Raw genomic sequence first — 12,675 nt, forward strand, 5'->3', positions numbered from 1 at the left:
TCATTTCTCTGGCGAGCGCGTGTGCGCGCTCATTTCGAGGAAGGCAGGCAGAAGATATGAACGACGGGAAGCTTGGATGAATTTCAGTGTCGAATGACGTACGTTGTTTCAAAAGTCAACAAGAATATGCAGGCAGGTGGCTTGGGAATCGGTTATAATTGTCCAAGTATGGTCGTCGTCAGCTTCCAAGGGCGGGGCTGTGGTGATGTTGGATACAGCCAAGGCTATCGGCGTTTCATCGGACACTCTGCTGCAATCAGCGCAAAGCCAGCATGTTGTGTGCTGATTCAGAGCAACTGTATAGACCTCTGCCACTTGAGCGTTGTCGGGTGTGTCTGTTTCCTAGAGGCCAGCGCGTCAATTGGATATGCCACGGAGCATGTGTGTGATTTCTAGGATTTACCTAGGTGTTGAAGAGGTGAACTATGTGTGTAGCGCGGCCGTTAAAGGGTAGATGGAGGCCTAGGAATCGTACTTAGGTAACGCAGGTGAAGAAAGTATTGACAAACTGAACGGAAACTTCTGGCTAAATTACTGGTCGCATGCGGGGAGGTATTACAGGAAGCCCGGACTTCATCGCTGCGCAAAACAGCCCTCCCAGTGAGGCATAGTCCAAACCACATGTGCAGCCCTTTGCATGGCGCCCAGGATTTGGCCGCCCGATCCACCTGTTGCCCACATTGTTCCATCGTCAGCCTGAAGCGCATGGTGGAGGTAGCTGATTGCATAGAGTAGAAGAGGCAGCTTAGCCATGCCCACTTTGCGGAGGATTGTGGACAAAACTGAGCCCTAAGTGTATTCCTTCCACTCTAGTGAAAGGGGCTGATCGGGGCTCACCTAACCCCTAGGTGGATGCCCGATCAGCCAGAAAGTCTCGCACGTAGTTGTATACGCGTTCTCCACAATTTCATGATGCCATATTGGCGAGAATGACTTCATGTGCGCCATTATTAGCGCACCTTTTAGGTTGAGTGTCAGGATGGCGCGTGTTTGAGCGCCGTTGAAATGGTTCAAAATGTCGTGTTTCAGCTAGAGGAAGTATCTAGAGCGAAAGGCTGAAAAACCGCCGGCGAGAAATTAAAAGGCAACGGTGGCAGGCAGCCAAGCTTTTACAAAAGGAAGCCATGACGGCCAAGATATCGCCGGCGCCGAATCTGCAGACAGCACCTGTGGCCAGGATAGCGACCACGACGGTGGTTCCGGGAAGAATGTGCGTCCCAATAAAGCACAAGTAAACAAGGGGAGGCTTCTTAAGGGCGCGTGGATGCCAGACCTCCCGTGCGCCCACATAATCATTCTGAAACCACGTGACGGGCTCCGCATCAACGAAGTCTCTAGAGTGGAAGTTAGCCGAGAGATCGCGACGGCGGCCGATGTCCCCTCAAATGACTCAAGAGAGGATGTTTTTTTGCATCAAGATTCAACAGAACATCATTATCGCAAGCACTTCAAGAAGGGAGAACGCGGACAAGCACGAAGCATTCACCAGCATCGACATCAGAGGGACGGCCTATGAAGTCAGTGCGTAGGAGTTCGCCCCGTATGCAACTGTCAGAGGTGCCATTCGCGGCATCCCGTTAGAGGACACTGTCTTAGAGATGGAGGACTACATATTACACAAGCACAATCCCACGGCGCTAAAGGCCAACCGGATCGGCAAGACGCGGTCTGTCGTCATTGCCTTTGCGGGGACCAAAATGCCAAACTACATGCGATGTGGGAAAGTGCTCGTAAAGTGTGCTCTACACCGCAAGCAGGTAGATGTATCCTACACATGCGGCCGACTCGACTACAGGATGGACGTCGGCCCTAATCCCGAGCACCGCATCTGACGGGCCTGTGGCCCAGCCAGCCCGGACTCTGAACACTCGTGCGTGCCGAAATGCAGCCTGCGCGGCTGAAAGCATCTCACCGCCGACCGGGCCTAGAAGGCGCGCTTCAAGACGCCATATGTCGTGCGCCGCCGGCGGTGGAAAAGCCAGCGAGCGGAATACGACGACTCAACTCAAGAGTAAAGAGGGGTTAAGTGGTGACCCCGACCTAGCACCTCGTCGCACAAACGATCGAGAACGCCGGCCGGCAAGGGCGGCCACCAGAGACGTCAACGTTCGAGATACCGCTCCCGGGGTGGCCCCAAGGGGGCCTGCCAGATGCCATGGGCCGGCCCCCAGGGGAACCGTTGCTGGGAGACGGTCAAGAGGGGGTACAGCGGTAAGTGAGGCTCGAGCGGAAGACGCCAGAGGTCCCGGTTCCGCTCCCGAGCACTGAGGTCGAGGCGCCGAGCCCGTTCAGTCAGCGGCAAGGAGGGAAGAGCACCAACAAACAAGGCAATCAGGTGGGCTGGGTAGACGGATCTTCCTTCGCTCTCAAGAACAAAAGAGAGTTCCCTCCGTTTACCCACCACTCCCAACTTCCCAGGCAAGGCGCTACAGCCAAGTCAAGTGATAGCGAATCGACAGAATTGAAGAAAATATTCGAGCGGCAAAAAGCCCCAATCAAGGACCAGAACGCACAAATACGCGCTCTCATGGACAAGATAGAGGCACAGACGAGCGGTAGCTCTAACAACAGCGAGGTGTAGGATGGCGTCAGCACGAATTGCAACGCGCCTCGGCGAGACCCGCCATACCGTCTGCCTCGAGCGGGTGCACAGCACGCGAGTAACCAAGAAGCCAACGACGCGCAAAGCAACTCAGAGAGCGCATGGGAGGCTAGCGCGTAACAGCAACCACAAAAACAACCAGTCTCGCGGGGCAGCCAGTCAAGCGCTGCGTTGGAGAATATACTGGAGGCAGTTAAGCAAATGCAACAGGGCAATAGGCAAATGCAAGAGCGAGTGGAGAAGCGGTCGGTCCGGCATGAACGCTTGGCGGTCAACGTTTCCACTCTCTCCCAACCAACCACGAGCAAGATAGCCGCGCTCCAGCATGAGCGGGCAAATCCAGTCAAGGAATCCATCGTGACGAGCGAGGAAAGGTGCAATCGGCAAACTTCAATGGCTCAGAAACCGAACAAGAATAGGAACACGGCTACTCGAGTGGAGGAGAGCACACTTGTTTAACAATCGAACTGTAAGGGCATCAAGCAAAAAGAACCAAACTGTTTATGCTCATGGAAGGGCCCGATCAGAAGCCAGAACTGGTGGCGCTGTAGGAGACGCACAGACGACCCCGACTGCCGGAATAAGTTACATACACGGACCCAACGGAGAAACGCATGGAAATTCTCGTAAGCAACAACATCGCGGCGACGCAGCACGTGACGCATCAGCATGGTTGCGAGCGCACCCTGTTCGAAATTCACACTCGGACAATTGGCAACGCGTAGAATCTATTCGTCATACAGCGCGTACTGCAGACCGTCGCAGCGCAAGTACCACATTGACAAAACGGTGGGGCAGGCGAAGAGATGGCGGGGAACAGGCTGCGTCTGATCGTCGGCGACTTCAACGCTTACCACACGATACGGGGATACAAGTACGAATTCAACCGATAGAAATATCTGGCAAGAACCAGGGAAGGGGCAAAATTCTGGTTAATGAACGGGACCGGGGTGGCTACGAGAACAAGGAACAGCATAAACCGTCACACGACACCCGATTTCACGTGGCTGAAGGGAAACCTGACCATGACGTGGCGGGACGAATGCACGGACATCGGATCCGACCACACCGTTATCGGCATAGAAATCTCGGTAGAGCCCGAATCACGGACTGGGAAAGCTCCGCAAGTGCTCGGACGAGGAACCCTTCGACGTGTAAAACGAAAGAGAGCACACAGACGGCAAAAAGATGTGCGCGGAATGGGCGCGCGTTCAGACGACGGCGCTCGACAAATTTACGTAAGAAGTTACAACGGCGGTGCATACGCCCTTCGTCGATACGAGGCTCACCCGCACGTGGGAGGCTCGGCACTCGCCCACGAGACGGTGGGAGTACCAGCGAAGAAACAAGAAGCTAGCTCGGCCTCAACAGAGAAAGTCTACGCGCAAGACCTGGGGCCTCCTCAGGCGCCTGATCCACCCGCTGGGCAGCCAGACCGCAACCCATCGCAACCTCACCAGGGATCTAAATACCTACTACGGAGGCGGCCGCAAGGTCATCGCAGAACTATCGGCGCGTTATCTCAAATCCGAAAGGGGTAACTTCCACATCCCCCAGACATACGACAGCCCAGCGAACCGTTCGACGAACTCTTCCCGCTGGCGGAACTCTGGTATGCCATCGACGAGGGCAACAGACGCAGTGCTGATGGCGGAGACACGATTACTTACAAGTTGCTCGGCAATATCAATGACGGGGTGGCCAAGAGGCTCTTGGGTCATATCAACAGGGCCTGGAAGACCTCGGGGCTACCCAAGGAATGGACAGAGGCACAAGTCCGGTTCATCCCCAAGCCGGGCAAGACTCTCATGATCAATAATATGCGACCCATCTACCGCACGTCGTGCATGGAGAAGGTAGTTGAGCGCATGGTGCTCCGAAGACTCCAAACGTGCCTAGAAAAGACCAACGAAATGGCCAAAAAGATGTCCGGCTTCCCGCAGCACCTCGATACATATGACGCCCTGGTCCAACTGCAGGAGCTCGTGATCAGAAAGCCACTCGGATTTCGCCACTCTGTATACTGGCCCTCTACTTGAAGGGGGCATTTGACAAGGTGTCCCACGCGAGCGTCCTCCAAGATAACGAGATGTGAGCAGCGCCCGTTCGGCTGCGTCAAGGATTTCCTGAGCAAGCGCACGGCGGTCATGCAGATTGGAGGAGAGAAGTCGGGCTGGAGAGAACTGGGATACTGCGGCATCCCGCGGAGTTCCGACCTGTGGCCTCTGCTATTCAACCTGGCCCTCCTCCCGCTGTCACATCTACTCCAAGAGATGGACGGCGTAGACCACGTACGTAGACCACTCGTCCACACCATCATGGTGTGTACAAATTGCGCGGGGTCTGAAGCCTGGATGGAGGTCATGCAGAGGGCGGCAATGACTGTCCATGAATACGCCAAGACCTGCGAGTTGTGCTGCACACACCAGAAGTCAACACTCCTCATCGTGCAGCCCAATAGAGAGCAAGAACCAACTCGAGCCGGTCGTGGTCGTTACCATCGATGGAATAGACTAGACATCAAGCCCATGCAGCAGCTACGCATGCTAGGTATGTTGCTACAACGAGACCGCAAGGTGGCAGCGGCCATCGCTAAGATCAAGACGCCCTCCGAATGGGTCAAATGATCCGACGCGTTGCGAATTGGAACAGACGACCTGAAAAAGGCGACGCCTTCGTCTAAAAAGGGCGTTCATCGTGTCTCCCACCACCTACTTGGCCCCGCATCTCCAGCTAACGAAGACGAACAGGAACAGGCAAGACACGGTCGTAAGCAACGCCTCCAAGATGGCTATGGGCCTGCCCCCATACTTGTCTACGCAGAAGCTGCTGGACATGGGGGTACACAATACGGTAGAGGAGTTCATAGGGGCGCATCGGTCTACCCAGAGAGTGCGACTGAGCCAGACTGAGCTCGGTCGAGCCGCCCACCGGAGGATCGGCTGTCCAATCAAACGACAGACACCAAAGCACCTCTTCATCCAGCGTGGAGGGATGCAATCAAGACCAAGCTCTTGCAGCGCAAAATGCAGGCTGGCAGGAACGACGAGAGGCGCGCCGAGCGGGCACAGGCACTCGCCCGGCAAATACAAGCAGACCCCCTTGGTCCTCTACGGGGACGCCTCACTTCCACGGCACAACAGAAAAGCAGTGGGCGCCGTCACGACGATCGACAACCTAGTGACCAGCGCGTCGGTACGGACGACGTACCCCAGCCAAGCAGAAGAGGTGGCCATAGCTCTCTCTCCCTCACGCACGAGGATGTGCAGACGATCGTCACAGACTCCAAGACGTCTTACGGCAGCTACCGCAAAGGGATCGTCTCCCACGCGGCCCTACCAATTCTCACAAAGCGCAGTCCACCGTGACGAGATATAGAGCTCGCGTGGGTTCCTCAACACTCGACAGTGGAAGGCACCGCCCTCGCCCACCACTACGCTCGCGAACTAGCACACCGGGCCGAGGACGAGTTGAAGCTACCGCACCAAGTTGCGAGCCACCGGGAGAATACCCGGCTGTACAGGAGCTCCACGTGCAAGATTCTCGGGTTTCACCAGCAACTCGAGCGCAAACAACAGACGATCTTGAGCCGCGCACAAGCGGGGTCACTGGCGCACCCAGCTTTAGCGCACAAGATGTTCCCGGCCGAACACGACTCCATCTGGCCGCTAAGCAAAATGACTCAAGGCACTCTGCCGCACATACTGACGGAGTGCACTCAGGTCAAGAATCCCCTACCTTCCCTACCCCTCTCCATTCCCTCCCTACCCGAGCAATGGGAGATCTTAATATCCAGCCCCGACCTGTCTACGCAGCAAGAGCTCGCGTCCAGGAGCCAGGAGCAATTGGACTCGTATCGGACTCTTGAATAGGGCTCCACTCCCTCTGACGTCTGCGAGCGTCACCCAAAATTGGCTCAGTAAAATTTCTTTTTCTCTCTCTATTTGTTTTAATGACTTTGGGAGTGATTGAATGGACGATTTCTCGGTGTCTTTAGTAATTGACGTAGGTCCAGTTTCGGGTAGCTATCACCAGTCGGCAGGGCACGACGCTGCAGGAAGGTGACCCAGTCAGTGATTGCGACCGATCGGTTAGAACCCTTGGTTCTGAAGTCCTCTATCTCGGTGAAGAAGATTCTGTGGTCGCTGCCGAGTGTCTAGTCGAGGTTTGACCATGGTTGTTTGCTAAGGCCATGGGTTGGAGCGGGCATCGGGCAAGTATCCGTTATCACGCTGTTACCTTGTCGAGTGGGTTGACCAGGTTGTGTGAAGGGTAAGATGGCACCTCGCTATGATCAGGGCTAGCTTTCGTCCCTTGGGATTTCCCATCATGTAGCCCCAAGAGGGGTGTGCCACGTTGAATTCACCCACTATAAGTATGCGGCTGCGGGTGAGTTTTGCTAAAGAGACTGCTGTGAAAGCGGTGGTCTAATGTGTCATGTCTGGACTCAGGCTTACTGTATATGTTGATGACGTATATTCTTGTTGGCTTGGAAATATTCCGCATGATTTCTAGTAATGCGTGCCGTATGTGATGTGGACTACGTTAAACGTTATCAATGACGGCGATCCTCGTGTCTACAGATGTCACTAGAGGCGCCTGGTATTCCATTCTGGGGTTGGAGTGCAGAGAGTAGCGGGGTAGGGTTGGGTCGTATCTGACTACTTGACGAGCAATAGCGCATGACGATATTGAGTGCGAGGCTTTGCATTGCAATACTGCACTGTTTTCCTGCAGTAGCCTCTGCCATTCTATTGCCGAATGCGCAGATTTTGAGGCTTACGGTGGACGTTTCGATGGTCTCGACGTGCTAATCACGTGGAGGGTTGTGAATGGGTGGAGTTTAAATCTTGACGTCGGTTTATATAGACGTTATTAGAGGAGATTGTGTGGGCGGAGGGTAGGTTGCGTTTAACGGGGCTTTTGAGCATTTCCGGGGCAATCCGTGGTGAGTCTGCAGTATTGGTGAAGACGGCGAGAGCCTCGAAACCTCTGTCTCCGTGCGTGTATGCGAGAAGATGAAGTACGAGATTCGGCTGGGTTTCGCTAGTTTGAGGCCCTCGCTGATGGTTTTCATTACGGTGGGTTCGGAGTTCGTACTGGAGGGACTCGTTGCGCGCACTCAGCTGGGTGAGCATCTCATCGATGGTGATGGTGTAGTGCTGTGGCTTTTGTGTCTTTTTGGCGGAGCTCATCGACGACGTCCTTGAGTTTTTGTATGGCGAGGGTGAATTCGGCCTGCAGTTCCACTGGCATTGCCTGGAGCCCGTCTGTATTGTAGGCGCTTGTGTGGGTGTGGGGCATAGTGTTGATATGGGGCCGGATGAGGAAATATCGTTGGAAGACAGGGGAGGGGACTGCTCGGCCGTCCAACTCAGTTTGAGGCTGGTGCTATGCGGCCAGGAGTAAGGTGGTGCTTGGTTCCCGCGACTGTTCCTGGCATCCAAGCTGCACCCTGGTACCCTGTATAGCCTTGGCTCAGTAACCACTCTTGATCCCCGCGTCTCCGGCCGCGCGAATGGGGCTCCGTCGACAGTTTCTCCGGATCAGCTGGCGGGCGCTCGGCAGTGGTAAATGGCTGCAGGGATTTGTAGGTATGATGGGCAGTAGTTTAATTGATATATTCAGTGGTGTTAGACTGTTGGGTAATAGCGGAAGGGAGAAATGGTGACGAGTGGTTTGTCGATGCTAAGAATCGAAGGACATGTGTTTTGTTGTATGTGCGTCGTTGGCGTACCGGGAAGCGGGGATCTGTGGCTGAGTGGTGTTAATGGCAGCTGCGTGGGCGCACACATGGTCTGCCACCGGGTTCACCATCCCGCAAGTGCTGCACCTGTTCGTATGCGGCCTCTGGCCGACGTCAGTTCGATGGCTGAGCTTAAAGCATAGCCGCCATACTTGGTGGCAAGGTTGATATGCGCAGCAACAGTATTTTCCAGCAATAGTGGACGTACTGAGGCACACACGCGAAGGCGAGGAGGGCGGAGGAAGATTTTCCCATTTTCCTGGCGTGGATGCTTCAGCGTTTGGTGATCCGCGAAGGCAAGGAGGGCGGTGGTAGATTTGCCCAGTGTCTATAGGTTCGTCAGTGGTGATATTACGAGCAATTTGCCTGATTATACCTCTGCTTGACTTGTCTGGGACAGCAATGTAAGCCGTGACGTCATAGTTCTTGCCGGTCATGTTAAGGGTTGTGACTTGCTGTGTTTTTTTGGCGATGTCCAAAATTCGAATGCGAAATATGAACCAGAACAGAAAAATTTGAAAAATACTCTTCGTAATGTCCAATAGCGGCGTGCTAATACTACATTTGGAAGGCTACATTTTCCAGATTTATTACTGTAAATAAGCCATGCATCTTTTGGATCTGCGTGGGAAGAAACCTCACTATTTTTGCGTCTGGTTCAAATTTTGAGACTGCGTTTGATTTATCGATGGCTGTAGGCTCGGGAAGATTGCGACGAAATACTACTGGCTCCAACTTACAAGCAATGTGACGTACTACATCTTGAGGTACCGTACCTATCAGCACTAGAACGCTCCGCTGGCAAGATCTACCAGAATTCTGCAGCGCAACGTCATAACACCCGACGCCTCCAATAAATGGGAATGGACCTCCTAGACCCCTTCCTTGCTCTAAAAGCGTAGAACAGCTATATTGTGTAGCCACAGACTACTAAATCTACTGCGCAAAGAGTGCAGCTATTTACATTGAGACTGCAAAAGTACTCAAACTTTAAACCCAATAAGTTGGGCTGCTACTTGATGCCTCTGAAGCCCTAATCATAGACCGTGGAACCAGATTCACTGCAAATGTTATGCAAGGAGCCTTGCGCACGAGTAACACGGATCGCCGGGAGACAATGGCGTACCACCGCTAGACTAACGGAAAAACCGAAGTCCATGACGTGACGATCGCGAATATGCTATGCACGTCGAGAGGGAACATTGTACATGGAATAAAATGCTTTATTATATGACGGTCACGTGCAATAGAGCTGTACAGGATATAATGCAGATGACCTCGCTCTGGCTTGTGTACGAATCACCACCGAAGACTATGCTCAGTGGCAAGCTGCCCCACGTAGAAGATCACGAGCTTAACACCGACATCAAGGAATTCCTATATCATCATTTGAAAAAAGCGTACTAGTGCTACTTTTTCTGCCACACTGATATTACACAATAGCGCTAGTTCTCTCCTGTGACTTTTTTGTGCTGTTTAAACGTTGTATTCTAATACATACATATTGTGGACCAGGCCTACCAGTTCCTCGTGTACTCACAACGGACCTGCCACTTGTAAATGCCGGATGCTTCAACTTCTCATATTCAATACCACTCCGGTGAAAGTTCATACGGTTGACCCCCGAGGACGGTGCGCACACAATGACAAGCATCCGCGGCGGTATTTCAGAGATTACAAATTTTAGTAGCTTGCAGCCCTTAAGAGTTTGGGCTTTGGCCAGGGGGTAAAGGTGATCTGTGACTTCTTGTAGCGGAAAAAAAGGACAAGCACAAAAAGAGCTGGCGGGAACGAGCACTGCAAGCTGGTCTAGGAGCTGTTCTTTGGTGATGACTACAGGACATCACGCCAGCATCCGTACAGACGTCGTCCACTTTTGCTTCAACCCTTATTATGGCAGTTATTCAACTTTCTACCGTTTCCACAGCTTCTACATTTTGTCAGCGGGTCGACTGATTTAAGAAGGGCACTAACAACACGAAGCATTTTTTATTTGTATTTTACAATTTTCCCAGCGTGCGGGCGCACTTGGATACCTAACCTTTTGTTCTATGTAAAGCGCGCTTATCTTTTGTTCACATGCTGAATGGGAAAGCTTGACAGGGAAAGTGACAAGCTCTTTAGTAGATTTCATAAACTGTTCTGGCAAAATCGACAGTATTTTGGGTTAAGTCTCATGATTTCGAAAATGAAACTGCAAAAAAATGCCTAAAAAGCAAACTCTTCGCGCGTTATCATTGATGATCCTCTATACATATCACTGTTTACTTCGCCTTGGACGCTTGCGTCTTTAACTATTTTTTGATGCAAAGGTCGCTCCAGTCAACCATATATCTGTATGAACAATGAGCAGTCCTTGGATACGTAAACAGTATTTTTCCAACGTGCATTCTGAATAAGACATGCTTTTTCAAGGCTTGATTGTGGAAGTTTTGCCCACCCATGTATGCACTTCTGTGTTGCTATAGTGTGGATGTCAGAGTTCTCTTCCTGTCTGGTGCTAATGAGGGTAGAGAATTTGCTTTTTATATTTGCGTTAGTACAAATTAGTGACAATATTGCCGCCTAGGGCATGCTTAAACAAAGTAGTTTTCCTTGAATCAATTGAACGAAAAAGAAAGTAGCTTGTTTTGTACTCAATTTAGCCGACGTGCCATAGGATTAAAAACCTATTTAACAAGAAGTACATATCCGTAAAACTATTCTAATGTACAAAATTCGAGGCATGCATTCATATATCCGCATTGTTCAGCCAAAGAAATCCACAGGAATAGCTATGGCGAAACATACTTGCATAACTCATAGTGCCATTGCTTTCGTAATATTAACGTAACATTGAATTTTGAAACCACAAACTATGCAAAAACAAGTTTCAACGACAGATAAGATTAAAACGGTACCCTTAAAGTATTTCGTACCGTGATGTATTAGGAACAATGGAAAGAAAAGTTTCGTACAGTTGGCGGACGTTATGTCCGGACGAAGAAAATTTGAATCTCAGGGAACAGACTTCTACAGTTCTATAATTGGAAAAGGATGAGGGCAGAATAACAGCATGAAGTGAGAGTGGCATAGGTATTACGCTCTAGGGGAGGTAGAAAATTATAGTTTTTTGTCGGCATTTGCACGCAAGCAAGCCGGTAAGCTACAATTTTAAAGGATTCGTCATGTTCCATCAAGGGCACAACCAAGACCGGCCTGTCTGAAGCGGCGTACGCAGCCGTGAAAGAACACAGTATTCGCAATGACAGAATGATTTTGCATGGATAAAAACGGTGTACTTTGGTTGCGACGCTTCTGTACTTTTGGTCATCCTTTTTGTATTAAATTGTACGTGACGACACTGACCGGGGTCGTTGCCCATCATGCAGGAAATGAAACATCTACTGAGGGAAGTCTCAAAAGCGGAATCCCAAAAGGACGCCGAGTGCCTTGTGGTCATTTTGATGTCTCACGGAATGGAAGGTGTTGTGTATGGCATTGATGGTGAAACGCTGCACCTCGAACCTCACGTCTATGAGCCCTTCAACAACGAGAACTGCCAGCTCCTTCAAAGAAAGCCCAAGCTTTTCTTCGTGCAGGCATGTCGCGGCGGTAAGTGCTCTTTTCCTCACTTGTATACTACGGAGCGATTCCGCATTCCCGTTCTCGTCAATGCTTCTTCCTATCTAGGTATCACGCAAATCTGCTACTGCAGGCGTATACAAGCATCTCATTAGGCGAATGGTACCTGTTTGATCCCTCAGTTTGTTCGCCATCACATTACCGGTACTCACCTACGGGGCAGAAACTTGGAGGCTCACTAAGAGGGTTCAACTTAAATTGAGAACGACTCAGCGGGCAATGGAGCGGAAAATGATAGGTGTAACATTAAGGGACAAGAAGAGATCGGAGTGGGTCAGGGAGCAAACTGGTGATAAAGACATATTAGTAGAAATTAAGAAGAAGAAATGGACGTGGGCAGGGCATGTAATGCGAAGGCAAGATAACCGCTGGTCATTGAGGGTAACAGAGTGGATCCCTAGAGAAGGCAAGCGCTGTAGGGGGCGGCAGAAAGTTAGATGGGCAGATGAGATCAAGAAGTTTGCGGGGATAAATTGGTCACAGTTGGCACAGGACCGAGGTAATTGGAGAATAATGGGAGAGGCCTTTGCCCTGCAGTGGGCGTAGACAGGCTGGTGATGATGATGATGATACACTCAACAACTGAAAAAACCTTGCAAATCCACCCAGTAGACCCTACTGTTAATATATATATGTATATATATATATATATATATATGTAGCGAATCAGAATAGGAAATGAGGGGCTCGTAGAAATAACACA

At 51.4% G+C, this 12,675-nt stretch overlaps 1 protein-coding gene across 1 annotated transcript in view; it reads left to right on the forward strand.

The window, feature by feature from the left end:
* The window catches only part of LOC144145246 (uncharacterized), a 329,859-nt gene that overhangs the window by 279,868 nt on the left and 37,316 nt on the right, over nucleotides 1-12,675 (forward strand). The window contains exon 19 of the mRNA XM_077676783.1: nucleotides 11,720-11,942. Within this exon, the coding sequence (XP_077532909.1) occupies nucleotides 11,720-11,942 (223 nt within the window). The remainder of the gene's footprint in view (nucleotides 1-11,719; nucleotides 11,943-12,675) is intronic.

This window comes from Haemaphysalis longicornis, unplaced genomic scaffold, assembly GCF_048455015.1.
Source record: "Haemaphysalis longicornis isolate Haplotype H1 unplaced genomic scaffold, Haemaphysalis longicornis Haplotype H1 scaffold_7, whole genome shotgun sequence".
In the NCBI taxonomy this organism is placed as follows: domain Eukaryota; kingdom Metazoa; phylum Arthropoda; class Arachnida; order Ixodida; family Ixodidae; genus Haemaphysalis; species Haemaphysalis longicornis.